The following is a 19,406-nucleotide window of genomic DNA, read 5'->3' as shown; positions in this document are numbered from 1 at the left end:
TGTCAAGTCAAATCACGAGATGATTTTGTGCGTCACTCGTGTTGCCGTCGCCGACGGGGCACGCCTACACGAGACGCTGGTAAATTTTCGCATTTGATGAGGCATATACGGTAGGGGTGGGCAAATATTCGAAAATTCGAATAACGAATCGAATAGCATTCTATTCGATTTGGTGCTCGAATCTAATAGGGCATATTCGAATTACCCAATATTTTTAGAATAATCAGCAATGACCAAAAGAGCTTGAAGGAACGAGATGTTGAAACAGAGGGGGGCAACTTTTCTTGTTTTCGTCATCCAATTGCCCAGATGCACGCAGCCCATGTACTTGCGGCACTATCGACACCATATTGATCACAGGATGAAGGCGTTTTGTTTAAAACTTCAGTGTCGCTGCATTGACAGTGTCATCAATCTACCATCTTCACTATGACATTCATGATTATGTTAACTCAAGAAAATTGCTTAGTATTTATGTATCAGTTTCATTTAAAAGCTGTGGACAAAGCACCACCGTGAATGCTGTAGTCACTGCTATACGTCAGCCTACAGTTACAAAATACTTCGAAGGATCTAGTTGCTGCTGTATATGAACATCCCTCAGTGTAAACAATTGTGCTATTTTTGTCGGTAAAAGTAGTCATAATGTTCCTTTGTAAAAGCTTGTGAATATTTGTTTTAAATCAAATGTTGTGGAATTCTTGGGCTGCTTTGAAAATGGTTGCCTTAGTATTCGAAAAGTATTCGAACAGCATTCGATTAATTTCTAGAATTCACTATTCGCACACTCCGAATCTAGGGCTCAAGCATTAAAAAAAGAATGTCTTTTTGGGCCAGTACTCCTTTAAAGGGGCCTAAACAAACATTCAGTACTGATCAAAATGCCAAATAGAACACATTTTCGAAATCCAAGACCCACCGACTTTGAAAAATCGCTAAGAGTTGCTCTTCACACACATTCATGGCCCACACTGCACTGCATGCACAGTGAACATTCACGACAAGAGATGTGCTCAGATGACTTGAAGAAACTTTATCGTGTCTACTGTGATAAAGTGGATCTTACAGCATGAGTACAGCCAAGCATTCCCAATATCTTCAGAATGAGGCAGACCAGGAAATCATTCAGTGTGCACGTGTGGTACCAGCGCCACAGTTCACAGCTTTGCGAGTTAACAAGTTTACTGCTGCGATGAAACGTTTCCTCAAGTTATAAAATTGCCTGTCAAACATTTAAACCCATGCAACCAATTGTAATAACGCAGGCAAGCACACTACGATGGAATTTCACACACAATTTTAGCAGTACATATGTACAGTCGTATTCAAGAACATGGGGTGGAAGAAAGAAAACGTTGAGCCCATCTTTATGTACACAAAAGTGCAAGGTCAAGACACTTTGTCATAATGACTGGTCAAAAACCACACACTCAAGAACAACAGGTATACTCCAATCTGTGCCCAATGCAAACACTACAAAGCCCATAGTGTGATGCTTTTTTACACACACTGCATCGTGCAGATGACAAGGGGAGCGTAACGTATAAACAATTCTCAATAAAGGAGATACCCTTAACAGGACGCAGCAAAAAAGCAACTCTAGTTACATAAAAATTCTCCTGAAAAAGAATGTTTTCCCAACTGTTGATAATGGCGGGAAAATGCTGAGAGAGAGAGAGGTGCCTATGCTACTTTAGGTATGTTTGTTTTTAATACGGAGGCTATAAATGTGAAGACCATGAGTACAAGCATGAGAGAAGAGCATCATTGTACTGCGGACTTGTTTTCTAAAGTTTCATTGGTACTCGCTACGATAACGGGGCCAGTCATTTTAGCAGCACCAATGCCGTGATGGGCACTGTCATACAGCGCCTGCGATATCCCTACCCACCCAAATTGGCTGATCCGAACTCTAACAGCGAAACAGCATGCTTTAGGAGTCTGTGGTTCAACAGTGTCACTTGAAAAAGCGAGGCGCATAACGTAGGGATAGGATGCGCTTCTGCGATTCTGTCAATGAGAAAAAAAAAAAAAAATTGAGACTCCATTTCAAATCTTCAATTGTCTGGTCGTGGATGCAATGCTCTGGCTTAGCGCAATGAAAAGTGAACGTAGAGCCCGTTTATTAGGGTGCATATGTAGGTTGCACATTGGCTGCTGTCATCAGTTGTTAAAAGTGACTGGCCCCGTCACTGCAGTCAGTTTCAATTTTATTAGGGCAAGCCCTGCCTTCAAATGAGGAGTCTTATATGCCTCACCTTACTGTACGCATTTATAATGGAAGAAGCCTGTATATTCATAAGGCTGTTTGCCTTTCACAACTGTCCGGCATGGCGGAAATGTAATGAAAACCAAAAATGAAAAGTTGGTTAAAATAAAATGGTGATTATGACTGGAACAAAACACACTGCCATGTGCTTTGCTTTGGAGTGAAAAAAAAAGAAAGATGTTCCGTAATCAGTTTTCGATTCAACAGCAAGGTTGGAATTCTGAAACAATACTAATGTTGGGCAACACCAGCATTTGCACATCCTTTGGGCAGACCAATGCTAATCCAGGTGTGCCGTTTGGTGTACTAGCGAATAATTCTTTAAGCATTACATCAAAGCCCAGTAGAAATGCTTGCATGCAGAAGAAGGCAACCGCAACTGTACACTTGCTCAAGTAGCCCTTTGTGCATCAGCCATAGAGGTTAGCAAGGCATGGCCAACCTAGGCAATAAAAAATTACATTTACGCAAACAAAGGTTACTCATATCACACAGTAGATTTGATGTATGATTTCCCAGGTGATGTTCAGTGCATTGAGGCATTTTTTGTCATACTGCCTTTGCCACGAAGAGTTGCTTCAGATGTTGCAACACATGTAATCTTGCTGAACCTCCTTAACAATCCATTTTTGGACAAAATATACATTCAGTTTTTATCTCTGAATTTTTGTGCACAAAAAAAAAAAAATCAGACAATCTTTTTTTTGTTCAGGAGCAGATCCACAATGCAATCCCTCCGAGCAGAATCAAACCAAAACCAGAACAGACAACTGTTTCAAAACCCCACCAGCCTGTACTATAGCAAATGTAAGCAGCCGAAAAGTAAAAAAAAACACCATAATGAAATGACAACGAAGATATATTCCACACTTCCTGTATGAAAAATATAGAAAAGGCTTGGGGGAACACAACTAGATCAAGTGATGACCAGTTGCTACAGATGTGTATCAAAAGAATCAAAGACTCCAGCAGTTAACACTCCAATATTGACTTAGCACTGTTACGCATTTCAGAGCCTTCACGAACTGCACACAATAATGGTAAACATCTTAAATCCACAGAATACACAACACACACCATAGATAGCATAAGGAGAAAGACCCTTTTAAAAACGGACCATTTTAACCTCGTGTTCATATTACCACTTAGGAAAAACAGCAGTCAAGGAGAGTAGCAGTGCTAACCTCTTCAACTCCACATTTAACTATCTATTCGCTTCAGTGAAATATGCTTACTTTGTAGTTGATATAAAGAGCCATTGGCAGTGACACAATCCCTATGAAAGCGCTTGCTCTTTCTTTCTCTCCCCTTACTCCTTTACAAGAATGCCTGCACAACACAGGAGTGCTTATGATTCGTTCAGACTAAAGAAATGTTTTAAAGGGGCACTGACAGAAGATTTCACTGCTGAGATAGTATGACCTGTACAGAACCTTAACAGTGAATATAGCTTGGAAGATAATTCAAATGAATATAGAAGCTTGTGTGTGCAACTGAGCACTACACGCTGCACCTCGTGACATTGAAATTTCATTAGGGGACCTGAAGGGGACCCCCAACTTTCATGAAGACACCAATGCAGTTGAGCTCGGAGTTGGTGCAGCTGGTAGTGATGATGTCATGGTCACTTTTGCCCTTCCGCCATGCTTGTGCCAAATGACCACTATTCGGTGGCTGCTTGCAAGTCCGTGCCCATAGCGGACGTGTGGAAAGCTTCAAGAAAATTGCTGCCACAGATGACGACGACATCATGCAGCACATGCATCAGGCAAAAGAATGCAAGCAGACTATGCAGGCTGCCCGGAAGTGACATAGTTGTGCTGTATTAGAACTAACAGGCTCCCAGAAACGTGCCAAAAATTTTTATGTCAGTGCTCCTTTAAACAGCATTGTAAACAGTGCTGCTGTTCCAAGTGTGCATATCTGCTGCTTTCATACCACGGAAGTGGCAATGAGGGTTAGGCCAGGCGCGAAGTCTAATAAAACACTGCAAAAGTGCCAACTGTTGCCCCCTCACACCCTTTTAGTTTCTTGGAGTAACGAATGGAATGATTTAATCAGTGCTGGCAAAATGAAAGGAAATGAGAAAAAAAAAAAACAAGCTTCCCAAGGTTCTGACACTGTGTAAAGCTTTCATGAAGGTGCAAAAGTTTACAGTAATGTTGTTACTGATGACTGCATAAAATAAACAAACTTAACAAAGTCTTGTCCTTAAAATTACTGAAAACTTAATTTGTGAGGGTTCCGCGTGCAAGTATGTAAATTTATTTTTTTTTCCCTCAGTGTGGTCTCGTGCATAGCGAGGCACTAAGATTTCAAAGATGAAAAGCGGTTGCAGGAAACTTGCACAGCAAGTGCAGTGCGGGTCCTAGCCAAAGTCGAGAATGAGAAAACAGCCGCGAAGACTTCGATTTTGTGTGATTACTGCCATCTAGTTTTCTACAAGAGGTTACTGGCCTCAATGCCACTTGTGTAGAGTTATGTTTGATGACAATCTGAAAGTAATGTAACTCGGTTTTGAAAACACCGAATGCATCGCTGTGAGGCGAGAGTGACGATGGATGACACTGCCTTACAAGCCTACATAAAACGTGAGAACAGTGGTTTGAAATGTGTGACATGTGGCACCTGAAAAGTCGCAGGCAAGAAAAAAGAAAAGTCGAACGATGGAACTGAACAGTAAAAAAAAAAAAAAAAAAAAAAAAAAGGTGTTTATTAATCGAATGACCAGGGATTGTGTTTAGTGATTCACTCTTTCAGAGGCGTCCTTTCGTGCACTACGGGTGCAGCCATTGGCACATGCTCATATCAAAAAGCGCTTGCCACTAGCAAATGTGCACTAACCTTTCCCGCAAGTAAACGATACGAGCTATGGATGCTTCTAGCCGTAACCGTCAGACCTGCCTCCACAATAAAATTGTGATGAAAAAGATTGAAATAATGGGGGAAAAAAATGTTTCAGAAAACGCTGGAGAGAGACAGACTAGGGAAAGACACAAACTACCATGATAAAACCAAAGCAGAGGAAGCAAGTCTGTGGTACGACGAGTTCAGAAAAATGAATAACGGTGACAAAATGGCCACTGTAACCGAAAGGGAGAGGGAGTGTGAGAAAACGCTCAGCGTTTTCGCTCCTAGTGAGACAACTGCTTAGCAGACCGTCGATTGCTGCTTAAAAGTCGAGCTCAAACTCATCGGCCTCGATGGGTTTGGAGACCCAAGTGCCGAGGCCAGCGGCGCTGAAGGCCTCGGTCACACGTGTCTTGGCCTCCTGGTACAAGCCAGCAGACTTCTTGGCTTCTGCATAGAGCCGGGGCTTCTGGCTGGGGTCCTGATGTTCGATGGAGGGCACTTGGCCCCACAAGTGGCAAAAGCGGTCAAAGAGCGTGCGCTTGGAGAGGCGCGACACCTGACCTTCCTCCGTCTTGCCTGTGCTCGCATTGACCACTTCAGGGCCCTCACAGCCAGCTGTCCAGTTGATGCTGAAGTTTGGAGACTTGTTTACCTGCAAAAAAAGAAAAAGAAAACAGGGGAGGGAGAAAGATTGACAGTTAAATTGATCGTAATGAAAAAAAAAAATCAATTTCTGTTGAAAATAATTACCCTCCCACAATACTGAAGGTACCACTCCTGCCACAAGAGTATTCAGTGTCCCATTGCCCCACTTCACATCTGCTGCGATGGCAAGGCTTGCGTTTTTATGTACATACTTTTTAAACTGAAAATTTCACCCATTATATATTGAACCACCAGCATGGTTACACCAGGAATTTAGACATGGTGCTCTGAGAAGTAGAGTGAACGCATAAAGTGACTGGGAGCACAATAACCTGTGGTTTCGGGGGTTTCTGTAGTCATAATACAGACATAAGAGTAAAAATAACATACATATTATAAAATCCAGAGCAAGCACCCCCCCCTACGGTGAAAGATAATCTGGCAAGATTTGGAGGGGGGGCCCTTGCTTGGTCGCGGATGAAATTTCAAGATGGTGGCAGAAAAGCCCTTAACAATAAAAATTGCACACCCATGCTTCTAATGAAATGCTTTATTGAGTACGCATGCATTCAATGTTTAAAAAACACTGAATGAAACAGTGAAAATGGCAGGAGGGGAGGGTAGGGGGTGCTTGCTTTGTCATTGGCGCTATCTCAAATCTCTCGAAAAAAAGGAGGTGGGGGGCTTGCTCGGGATCCTACGGTATATATACATAAATGGGGTCCTTTCTAAAGTAAGCAAAGGGGAAGAGTGGAGTGCGAACCACTTCTCTTCTTGTAAGAGCGTTAGCTGCAATGTTGAAATAAAAAAGGAGAAAAAACATGAAAGGAAGTCCAGAATGTAGTAGCACTTAACTACTTCCTTTCAACGCTGTTATAATGCAGACTCAATGGCCACACTGTTTACAGCAAAATACTTTACAAAACAGATTCATTGCTAAGCCAAAGCTTAAAAGCACTGCAGAAGGAAACAAAAGAAACTGGAATTCAGGGCTAAAGATGTGACACATATTTCAAGAGACAAGCTCTCTGTAGCCTGTTTAAATTGAACAAATAGACAACTTCATGTAGCCCATGGCACGAAAGAGGTTAAGGGGGAAGGTGAATCCTGTAAAGAGAGGTTTGGTAATAACAGGATCAAAAGCAATAGTGCAAGTGGTGGAGACTGCATACCAAGTGCTAGCTTTCATTGTCGAGTATCATCTCGCATGCACCTGTAATTAGTGTAGTAGTGGTCACAAAGCAATATTTCTGATCAGATAATAAAGAAAACAAACTAATATATTCAAGTGAATAATTCACATTTCTAAATGAGACTAAGTATAATGTCTGTGTAAAGTTTTGCTAAAACAGGTGCTTATACGGTACATTATTTGGCTGTATGTTGAAAATTTGACTCCACTTACAGTCAACCAAGCCATCCAAGCAAGGTAGCAATAATTGTTGGGGTTTTACATTGCAAAACCACGATATGATTATGAGGGACGCCATAGCAGAGGGCACCGGAAATTTCGACCTCCTCGGGTTCTTAAACATACCATCAAATCGAAGTACACCGGCCTATAGCATTTTGCCTCCATCGAAAATACGACCAATATTTGATGTCGCGACGTGCAAGTCAGCATTTGAGCATCATTACCACTAGATCACAGAGGCGGGTGCATCCAGGTGAGAGGCAAGCGCTTTAGGTTACCTGATGTGCTATGACAATGATGGTAATGAAACATGGGAACAGCATCACACCAGATGCATGTAAAGTATTTTGTTTGTTAAAGGAGGCAGACATGACCTAAACAATAATTGCCCTTGACTAAATAAAGATCCAATATTCAAACATAGGCAACCTAAGAAGAAAGCTGTACTTGATAAATAGAAATTATTAGAGAGAAGAAACCTGCCCGGTGCGTTCCTTCAGGAAGTATCACCTCCGCACATTTACAATACTGGGTGTGTCCAGATAAGATCGAACACGAGGTCCCGGTCGCCATTCCCGATTGTGATGAAATTTACTGTAGGTCTAGGCATTACACCCAGAACAATGGTTTCGCAGTTTTGCGAAAAAAAATTTTGTTCGCCTGAAAAAAAAATATATAAATTTTGGCCACAAAAAACGCTTTTCCGCCAATTTCGCGATTTCTGTATTTTGAGCGCACCTAGGAAAAAAACGGTGCACTTCTTCGTCACAATATTTATTCCCGTTAAAGAACAAGTGAAATACAATCTTATGAGTCTACTATTTCCCTTGCTTGTCGAAGCACTTTTGAAGAAAAAAATCACAAACTTGGCAAATCGCACAAAATACCTCTATTTCAGTATTATTGCTGCAAGCAAGTTAAAGTGAGGATAATGAAAATCGGTACATATTAACTTTGATACTTTCGCTCTCTTTTAAAATAATTCGCGTGGTTTTATCGCGCTCGGTTTTACTCGATAATTGGGCTGAGACGTAAGTGATTTACCAAAAACGCCGAACTTTGAAAATGATTTTCTCAAGAAAGCCATTTTTAATTTTTTTCAAAATCCCTCTGATTGAAGTCAAGGACGTCATCTACCATTGTGCAGAAAAAAACGTTGCATTATTTTGGTTGCTAACAAGTTATAGTGCGTCAAATGTGACCATGCCAGCCTAGCGGCCGCGTCGTTCGTTATGGGCTGAAACTCGGATATTGCTAAAAATACTTGTACGTGACATAATCACAAATCAGCAGCTCCACACCAACAAATGTGCAGCCCGGTGTCGTGGTTAAGCAAGCTTTGTCTTGGGATCAGCCGCTTGACAAACCCGCAGCAGCGGCCGCTCGATGCTGCGGGCACTCACATTACATGAGTACCGCTTCGAGTGCGGATGAGCTCCGCTTGCGCGCCAAACTACGCTCAGAGGACAAACGAGAGAAGGAATGCATCACTGTGAAAGGTAAAGGCCGTTAAGTGCCAACAAATGTCATAATATGCAAAGAAAACTCTCCCGGCAATTTCCCAGTGAGCTCCTTCAATACAGCACGGATGTATTTTTTTCCCTGCTGTTATGCCCGAAGCCGCATAATATCGCGATAAACGCTCGACTTGCGTTGAATATTCCATCTGCGGACGCCCAACAATACAGTATTGTAAAAGCGGTTCTTTAATGAAGTAATGGACTTAGACACACTTCTTTTCACAGCCGGCTGACACAAGTGTTCTGGCACGAGATGCACAACTGCAGTTTGAGTTGCTCGACCATCGGAAGCACGTATGACAGCTTTCTTTAGACGTCAATGGCTTTCTTTTGTGCCATATGTTGCTCATAGAATGTACCTAATTATATTTAGGCCATCTGAAGAAAGAAAGCAACACATGAGCGCACTACTGGAGGCACTCACTGGGAAATCGCCGGCAGAGTTTTCGTTGCATATTATGACATTTGTTGGCACTTAACGGCCTTTAACTTTCACAGTGATGCATTCCTTCTCTCGTTTGTCCTCTAAGCGTATAGTTTGGCACGCAAGCGGAGCTCATCCGCAGTCGAAGCGGTACTCATGTAATGTGAGTGCCCGCAGCATCGAGCGGCCGCTGCTGCGGGTTTGTCAAGCGGCTGATCCCAAGACAAAGCTTGCTTAACCATAACACCGGGCTGCGCATTTGTTGGTGTAGAGCTGCTGATTTGTGATTATGTCACGTACAAGCATTTTTAGCAACTTATATCCAAGTTTCAGCCCATAACAAACGACGCGGCCGCTAGGCTGGCATGGTGACATTTGACGCACTATAACTTGTTAGCAACCAAAATAATGCAACGTTTTTTTCTGCACAATCGTAGATGACATCCTTGACTTCAATCAGAGGGATTTTTAAAAAAATTAAAAATGGCCTTTTTGAGAAAATCATTTTCAAAGTCCGGCGTTTTTGGTAAATCACTTACGTTTCAGCCCAATTATCAAGTAAAACCGAGCGCGATAAAACCACGCGAATTATTTTAAAAGAGAGCGAAAGTATCAAAGTTAATATGTACCAATTTTGATTATCCTCACTTTAACTTGCTTGCAGCAATAAATTCCTGAAATAGAGGTATTTTGTGCGATGTGCAAAGTTTGTGATTTTTTTTCTTCAAAAGTGCTCCGACAAGCAAGGGAAATAATAGACTCATAAGATTGTATTTCACTTGTTCTTTGAGGGGAATAAATATTGTGACGAAGAAATGCACCGATTTTTTCTTAGGTGCGCTCAAAATTCAGAAATCGCGAAATTGGTGAAAAAGCGTTTTTTGTGGCCAAAATTTACATATTTTTTTTTCAGGCGAACAAAATTTTTTTTCGCACAACTGCGAAACCATTGTTCTGGGTGTAATGCCTAGACCTACAGTAAATTTCATCATAATCGGGAATGGTGACCGGGACCTCGTGTTCGATCTTATCTGGACACACCCTAGTGCTGCAGATAATTTTATGTTCAAAGCAAATTGTAGCATATTTAACAAGTTTGAAAGCAATTCTTGACTAGCAAAGGCTGTTCCCGCGTCCGCCGTATAAAATTTATTAGCACTCCCATAACAATAAGCGTGCATTGCACCAACACTGGGTCATAAATTAGTTTTTTACACCAAAGGATGTGCTCCGATTCAGGCATGTTGGCAGTCTACATTGACAGCTAAGACAGTTTCAAGCCAAAGTGATGGAACATATCTGATACTGCCTGAAAAACATCTCTGCTGCTTGATGCCACCTTGCGTTGATGAGAAAATGCTAAGAAAAGCACATATTATCATAAACTTATGGAATGAGCTCTCCCCATTTCCTTACCAAGAAAAACGAACGACGGAAGTTCTCGAAACTCCTTTCACCAATCCTCACAAAGGAATGCTTCTGTCAGCCGAAGAAAGGCTGCCAGACGTACGGGTTCGAGGAAATATAACAAATATCTCAAACGAACAAAGTCTGCTTGTGGAGTACGAGGAAATATAACAAATATCTCAAACGAACAAAGTCTGCTTGTGAAGTAGCATTTCTTTGCATTAAGCGCATACTGTTAATATGTAACTTAGTGGATACATACTGCTAACAAATAAACATGTACATTTTTTTTCCAACTTACATTAATGCTAACACACATAGGGACACCTTCCAGAAGACAGGATTGGGGATGCAGGTTGCTGCGTCACCCTTTTGTTCTCAACTTGTAGTTGCATTTCCTTCCCATTTGTATCAGGGTGCTTCAACAGCAAGGTATTTGCTGACACTCGACTTACTGCGCAACCAGCAGGAAAGAAGAAGGGAGACAGGAAAGAGCGCAGTGGCCAACGTGTACAAGAGCAGGACCAGCAGAGGGCCATCGGGGATGGAATAGACTGCCTGATGAGAACGGTGAGTGACCATCCGGTTCCTAGGCCTCCCTTGGGGTTCGTCGTCGATGCACTTAGGGAAAGGAAATTAATGGTTCTCACCTCTGACAAAGAGGGCGGTTTCGTGGTTCTGCCTGAAGGGATCTACCAGAACAAGGCACTAGAAGCAGTGCACAAGAACTTCAAGGCGGTGCACTTTTGTCCGAAAAAACGAAAGAGTGCGGCTCAAAAACTGTTGAAAGAAATGAACCTTGACGGTATTTGCAGAGAAGTGGCAAAAGCAGGAAGTGTGTCACTCCCTGCGCACTTTCCTGTCTCCCTTCTTTCCTGCTGGTTGCGCAGTAAGTCGAGTTTACAAGTATGAACCAACTAGTCTGCAAAGAAGTTTTGCTGCAACAAATATTTGCTGACAGCTGTGTGCAGCTCCGCAAGTTAGCTAACTTAGATGCGAAAGCATGTTATGCTCGGGGCAATGTTCATTCTGCGAAGTCCGCACCCATACTGCGCATGCGCGAACCCCCCCTCTCCTTGCGTGAGCGCGAGGAGGTGGTGTGAGCGCTGCCCCTGCTCGCTTCTCCTCTCCCGTTTCTCTCTCTCCGCCACAGCTGTGCGCTCGGATATAATGCGGCGCGCTCGCTCCCGTTGCACTTTCCTTCGCAACGGCGCTATGGACGCTCGCGAAGCTGAACGTAAACGGCAACGGTGGCAAGCGAACCTCGAAGCTGCGAAAGTGCGCGTTCGCTGTGCTTCCGTCATTCTCTCTCTGTGCAACGGTGTGTGAAACGCCATGAACAACGTCAACCCTAGTTGCAGCGGCAGCGCCATCGCCACAGAGCAGAGGAAGGCTCGGGAAGCTGAACGTAAACATCAGCGTCGGCAACGGATAATTCAAACGCCTCGACAGCCACCGTCTCATAAGTCACATAAGAGAAACGGAAACTTGATGTGCACCGCCCGCCATGCTTTCGCATCACACCATGGTTGCCCTTAGGGGGAGATGATGTGTAATTTTTTTTTCATTACTGCTGGCTTAAAGACAAACGGCAATGGAAGATCACATTGACTTTATCAATTATACTTAGCATATACAGAAGCAATATGTTCTGCACTATCTCAGCAGGCCATAAATACAGAAATGTGCTGGCACTTTCAACTCTGCACAGAGGTGTTACCACCACTGGCCAAAATGTTTCCCAAACTTGCAGTTTTGCTTTTCTCCTAGCCTGGCAGCCAGCTGCACAGTGGAGAGTAATTATGCATGTGTGCATTTTGTGGGCAAGTGGCATTAGCGAGATGCTCTCATTCAGTGAGGAGAACAATGAAGAGAAGCATGAACGTTGCTTCTGCACAGCCTTATGTTAAGGAAGTGCCAAGGAAGGGTGTTTCAGTTAGCAATATTTTGGAATCGTGACGCTATTATGTGGAATTTTATTACGAAGTTCTGCCAATTCAGAAGAATGCGCGCACTAGTATTTGCTTGAAGCTCTATTTCGTGAATGCACACACACCGAGACACCTGTTAAAAAAAAAAAAGAAAACCGGTGTTGAAAACCTGAGTGTCACTACAGTAGACATATCTGACAACCTATGAACATTGATATTCACATTAATCCCACAGCAGACACAACTGCAGATGAGTTAAGGTAAAAGGTATTAGGGTGGAAGGGGGGGGGGGGGGGGAGGTGAAGGGCATGTGCTTGCATGTTCCTATTTATGGATCTAAGCTTTGTACAAGGTGGGTAGTGGCACAGCCAGCCATAACCCAGAGAAGAAAAATGCATGCTACGAAATCTGATGCCTAGCGTAAAGGGAAACTGCAGTGCCTATAATAATAACTAATAAGTCTTGAATCCCCACACGACAAATTACACAGCAGCAGAAGACAACCCAGATTAATTTTTACTGTGATTCCTTAGCATGCAGTGCTCGCACCCATATCTAAATTTACACTCCACCTCTCTCTCTTGCACCCCATTTTTTTTCCGCACGCAGTCTTCATTAGAATGAGAGTTCAATGGTGGCTTGGAATAAAGCAGCTAACATATGTTCAGCAGCTGCTTGTCACAGCCTTAATCGTGGCAGGCAAAGTAGGTAATATTGGTAGAACAAATACTTTAAAAGTAAACTTCATGATAAGTACCAAGCCTGAGAAACATCCAAGCACAGTCAACAGATCCACTAGCATTAAGGCCAAGGCAAGCTGCTTTGGACATGTGAAACCACAATGCAAGAGCCACAACAGTGAGAAAGCAATAAACACTGTGCTTGAAAGAAAAATCAAGGCAAACCTACAAAAGGATTAAAAACTGGCCATGGTGCAATCTCAAAGAACTGAAAATCAGAAATAAAGAAGTTTGGAAGGAAGAGCAACCACACTGTGAAAGCAGGCTATAGATGATAGAAGAAATGAAAAAGAATCTTGGAAGTGAAAGCCACAAGCAATTCATCAAGCAGAAATGAAACGAAGGCCAATTTAATGCTTGTAATTATGATGCAGTTGCGATTACAACAATGGCAGAAAGAGAAATGTAAAAACTGTGCACTATGAGCAGTCATCGAAAATTTTCTCCCTGAAGGACTTCTAAGGAACGTATTCACCATTCAAAGCCCCATATAGGGACACCTTAAAAAACCCAGACCACAAGCGCTGCTCCTACCCATCAAAGCATTTTTATAAACTAAAGCCCTCGACATTTCGACCTTGCGTGGAGGTGACGGTACAAGAAACCTTTTGACATTTATGTGGCCTTCCGACACTTGTGACGAAATCTCGGATACTAGATGTGCTGTTTGGCATATCATTAAGGAAGTCAGACAAAATTTGAATTCGAGGATGAAAAGAACGAGAGCGGAAACCACAGTGCTTGATCATCTAGGTTTGGCCAAATGCATTTTTGTTTTTCCAATAAGAACATCAGGTGTTATTGAAGGGGCAAAGTAATCGTAGCAATTCAAAACTGTTATTCAAAAAAAATTGGGGGACGCTTAAGCTTCGCCTTTAAGAGTTGAACGCCATAGCGATATTCTGTTCCTAGTGCGCAGTTCGAACACTACGAGTGTTTAACAGAATGCGCGCACTAAGGTGTGTGCCTTATGTAATGGGCAGCATGCTTTAAACCAGGGGCAATTCTGCGCGAGAAACCTTTTCGAAGTTGCGATGCACCCACTACGTGGTCTTAAGGGAATACGCACAGTAATGTGCGTGCCTTTTGTAATGGGTAGCTGTCTTTAAACCACCAAGTCATTATGATATTGACGTGGTGTGACGCCCGATGGCAATGTACGCTTGTACCACGCAATATTACTGCGATATTACATCTCGTACTGTGACACCTGTATACAGGACGCGTATTTTTGGGAAGCATGGAAGTTACTTTCAGCGCAGCTCCAAGCAGAGGCGTGGCTGTGTGGCAGAACACCTGCTTGCCACGCAGACGGCCTGGGTTCGATTCTCACTCGGACCCAACATTTTTATTATTTATTTTATTTGCAGCTTTTTCGATTTTTCGGTCACGGACAAGATGATGATTTTTCGCTCACAACCAACGGCCCCGACGCCGACGGCGGAATTTCTGCGATACGAGCTCTTTAACGCTATCGCGTTAAAACATAATGTATACAAAAAATGAAACATTCTATCACATAAACCCACTTTGAAGTGATTATATACGTAAGCTGTTGCTTCTAGTGGAACAAAATGCTCCCTTGTCCAGCTATAGTGCTAAATGATTGACAACCAATGGATATTGAGGAAATTCAGTTGGGGAATTCAAACCAAGTTAACAATGGATAGAGGTAATGGCAATTCCAACAACACTGAAGGGTTCTCATATGCCTTTTCACCTGCCATGCATCAAGATGTGATGAAAAATTTCGGCACGCAGACAGATTTAGGCCAGTAAGTGATTATGTAATATGCCCCATAGAAAAACACTTAATGTTTTTAAGTTGTATAAAGAACACAAAACGCAATCATGTGGAAAGAAAAAAATATCCAAGAAGGACCAACAAATTAAGAGCAAAATGACACATGGTGCACGTCAAGGAACATTTGATATGAGGTAGCTGATGAAGAAGCGGAAGAACAGTGCAGAGAGGTGCTGGCAGATACCCCAGCCGCGTCGGATGAGGAAGAGATGATATGGTGACTGGATTTCCTGATGACAAAAGACATAAAAGGCAGAGAAATCACAGTGCAGACGAAGGCATGGAACAGGAAATGCATGTTGTGCGCAGCTCAATGCAATGGCATTCAATGCCTATGCCTACGTTAGGATATGGAAGGAAGACCAGATTATTTTGCTAAGCTATACTGTTGCAGTTTCTCCGCCCACGCAATGTTTCCCTGGAAAGCACGGTTGCCTAGTTGCTAGAAAACATCAATGCAACCAAAACCTGCTAGATACTGTAAAAGAGCAGTGCATTAGCATGCAAGCAAACCCTGCCTTAAAAGATGATGCGCCCTCATCTCTTTACGAATTTCCCTTACCACGAGCAACAACAACAACGCAACAGAAAAAAAAGGGGGGAGGGTTACAATAACACATTCATTGTTGGATATGCTGTACTTACCCTGTAACGAGCAATATTGCCCTGTAAAGACCAATAGCCACTCATGTAGTTCAAACAGTCAGTTTCTGGCTGTAGCTTAGTTATAATGACACAGAAATATTAACGAGATTTCACATTTCAAGAAAGGAAAGCTCGCAAAATAATTTCACACCTTTGGTGCTTCTCAAGCAACAGCAACATCAAAGCGCTGAAACAATCAAACACAAAACTTGCCACATTCACAAATGATTTAAAATTTGCGGTAAATCAGGGCTCGAGCTGAATTGAGAAAGACAACACAGCACAGTGGACAGAGTACACAGAGTACACAGAGGGATTTAGCAGGGTAGACATACAGTTCACTGACCGGCAATTTCGACTCTGCAGTGGGTGGCGCAAAGGACGCCTAGGAATCGCTATAATCAGAATTTCGAAACAACAGATTTGCAATGAAGTTCTTTTAATTGAAGGTTTGATGTCAACTCACCACAATTACATACTCTTCAACATGATCTGAAACCAGTTTGTGTTACTCAAGTTGTCGCTACATGTACGCAACAGTACGACTAACGCATACACCAAATATCCGTCCCCAGAAACTTTGCAATAGGTCATCTGTACTTCAAAAGCTGCCTGCAAGTGGAGCCTCGATAACTTAGAAGCCTGGCTTTTCCTACGGGACAGGTGCAATCAGCAACTACTCATTCAACTGGGCTTTACTGCTTTCCAATTTTAGATGTCAACCAATTGTCAAAAGACAAACACAGATCTTTTGCATTTCTCAGAGTAAAACTAGCGAGCGGTCACACAGGTGGAGTCCTAATTACCAAACAGTGCATAATAGAGTGTTAAAAATTTCTCTTCATTTTTACAAATGTACCAATGTCGTGAGTGGCACTCGCGAAGCGGTCTGAAAAAGAAAAAAAATCAAGCATATCTAAATATCCAAGTCTACAGTAAATCAGTGATGCTTGAGAACATCTGATTTGGAGCAATTTCTGGAGCAGCAAAATTTTCATTTTGGAGCACTTTGGAGCAGCTAATTTCACATCGTGAAGTTAAGTACTCTGGAATAACCTCTCCAGCGATTATTTTCAACACTAGGAAATAAACTAGATCAAGCAATTTGCACTTTATGAAATAACACTGTTAAATACATCTAAGTGGTTATCAGCAGAAGTGGTAGACAAACGCCGCGATGTAAAACAGTGCCTCAATGCTAAGGAGTCGCGTTGTCCCTAATGCATTCTCGTAAGACAACTCCAAGCCGAAAGCCAGGTATGTTTTCCTCTTGATCGATTGTATTGCTGGGCACAACATGTCACTTAGCTAGCCTCACAAAGCCAACCCCCTCAGACACTCCCTTTCCTCTCTCCGAGGCCTCTCTGTGCCGAAGCAAGAGCATTCTCGCAGTGCTTTCAGACTATCGTTTGCGCACGCGCCGGGTTGCCTGGAAGACGAAGATCCGCTTCAAGTAGAGCTCCTGCAAAGGTGTCAGAGAGTGCGTTCAACGGGGGACTACATAATATAAGAAACTTCGTTTTCCTTTCGCAGCGGAACTGTATATGACTAGGTAATCTTGTTCATATGCAGAAAATCCTCTAGTGCCCTCTAGAAAGCAATGCGAAAAAAAAAAAAAAAAAACCCACCCCTCACAGGGTCTCTTAATTCGCCTACGACTCGAAAGCGAAAGCCATCTTCTTTTTCTTTTCACTCGATGTATTGATCCTCCCCCGGCCCCCTTTGAAAGCTTTCTGCACCTAACGTTGTTTTACACCGCCTCCAGCATCGGAGGCATTGCAAGCTTTCTGCACCTCACAAGTGATCGGCGCACCGATCACGGAGGCAAAAGTGACTATGTCATGTGATGACTATGACATGTGACGTCCTGGTGTATGATGTCATGACATCAAGGTTTTGGCATGTATGACTTCATGATGACGTCATCATGTCATGATTTTTGGCATTGCTCGTGTTGGCGGCGGTGGTGGCCAATTTTCGCGTTTGATGAGGCACCTAAGTCTTTCGCATTAACATTGCGTATTGAACATTAACAGCGTGGCCCGTAACAAGCCGGCCTTACATACAGTAGACTCTCAATAAACGAAAATCTCTTAAATGAAATTGCTGCTTAAATGGAACAACTGCCTCTAACATGATTGGTTTTGTGCTTGAATTCTGCACCCCTTTTCATCTCTCAGTAAACGAAACTCCTGTTAAATGAAACATATTTTCCTGGTCCCTTCAGCTTTCGTTTAACAGGAGTCTACTGTACCAAAATGGCCTCCACCATGTCACCTCTGTGCCTTGAGCTAAACAGCTTAACTGGTCATCCATTTCAGAGAGTGGAATGGCTATTCATATTTTTTTTTCTTTTCACTGTGATAGCAATTATATGGGGACCCTAGACGGGTTGGCTTTTGCTGTCGCCATCGCTTTCCATATAAAGTTCAAATTGCTAACATCACCCCACGCATCGTATGTCCTACCCGCGAGCAAAAGCTCATGAGCACTAGCGATGAACGCGGCTGAAGTGGAGGTGAAACGAGCCGGTCATCTCCGTCGAATGAAAAGAAAAAGAAGATGGCTTTCACTTGCAAGTCGTCTTAGAGGAATGCATAAGGTACCCTGCGAGTTTTCTTTTTCTTGCACTGCTCCCTAGAGGGAACTAGGGGATTTTCGGCGTACAAAAGAAATGACCTAGCCATGCACCCTCCACGCGGAGGGCGCATGAGATAGCATTATCCGGCGTGCAAGGCCTGCCGTTGATTGCGTCTTTCGTAAGGAGCATGAAGGGAGCAGGGGAGGGGGGGCTGCATCGCTCGAAGGGTGCTGCCGCTGGCGCACGCACTACTACGAGGCATCAAGAGACGGCTCATAACCTTGCTAAGCTTTCAACACTTACTTCGCAAGTAGAGAACTGACAGCCCGAAAACCGCTTTGGTCTCTGGAGCGGCCATATTCACTTAAACCAGCATTTTGTTGAGTTATGCCACGAGATCGGATCCAAAAGAGTTAGCTGCTAGCCTTATTTCGTATAACAATACACTTTGTTGGTAGTATCGCATTCATTGCTTCGCCTTTAAGTGAAACTGATATTTTTAATCGTCAGCTTTTTAATCGGTAGCCCCCCTCCCCTGGAAAGAGAGGGGCGGAAGTGTAAAATTGCGTAGTCGCTTCACAGTGGGCCATCTGACGTGAAGGACATCAGCGACAGGCCCGCTACTGAGAACTGCGCATATTAAAACCGAATTGCGGCTGCTCCGACCAGGATGCATGCTTTTATTAGTGAAATGACATTAAAAAAAAAAAAGCAAGCAATGAATTCGAATTGGGACCCTAGCACTCACGAGCTCGAAAGGGCAGGGCCTTTTAGGGGATATTTACCACAAGAGTGATTACTAATCCGGATGTGCTGGTGGAAGGAATTGTAAAAAAGCTCTTCTGGATGATGATCCATGGATAAAGTACATTTGATGAAAAGTGTCAGCATGTTGCTGCCGTTCAAGTGTTCTTCCATGCACGCGAAGCAGGGAAAATTCAATATTGTTTTCGTATATCTATTGCTAGCGCTCCCAGATTTCATTCCGCGATGTCCAGAAACAGAACTGAAAGACATTTTAGCAGCACACGTGTAGTTATTAGTGAATATTGCTTTAATTACGTGCCGTGCGACACTTGCAACAAGCGATCAGCAGCCTTTCCAGAACAGATGGTGTCCGCCGATGAATTGCCGCCTCGCTATCTCGCTACTGATTGGCCTAGGCGTCACGAG

At 43.0% G+C, this 19,406-nt stretch overlaps 1 protein-coding gene across 1 annotated transcript in view; it reads right to left on the bottom strand.

Annotated features, from left to right (window-relative positions):
- Window positions 1-1,013: 1,013 nt before the first annotated feature.
- LOC119393689 (double-stranded RNA-specific editase 1-like) overlaps window positions 1,014-19,406 on the bottom strand; it is a 53,938-nt gene continuing 35,545 nt past the window's right edge. Inside the window, 1 exon segment of the mRNA XM_037660814.2 lies at window positions 1,014-5,774. Coding sequence (XP_037516742.1) covers window positions 5,442-5,774 — 333 coding nt within the window. The 3' untranslated portion in view covers window positions 1,014-5,441.

This window comes from Rhipicephalus sanguineus, chromosome 5 (genome assembly GCF_013339695.2).
Source record: "Rhipicephalus sanguineus isolate Rsan-2018 chromosome 5, BIME_Rsan_1.4, whole genome shotgun sequence".
In the NCBI taxonomy this organism is placed as follows: Eukaryota; Metazoa; Arthropoda; class Arachnida; order Ixodida; family Ixodidae; genus Rhipicephalus; species Rhipicephalus sanguineus.
Note: the sequence above shows the minus strand (reverse complement) of the source record. Positions and strands in the feature narration are given on the sequence as shown.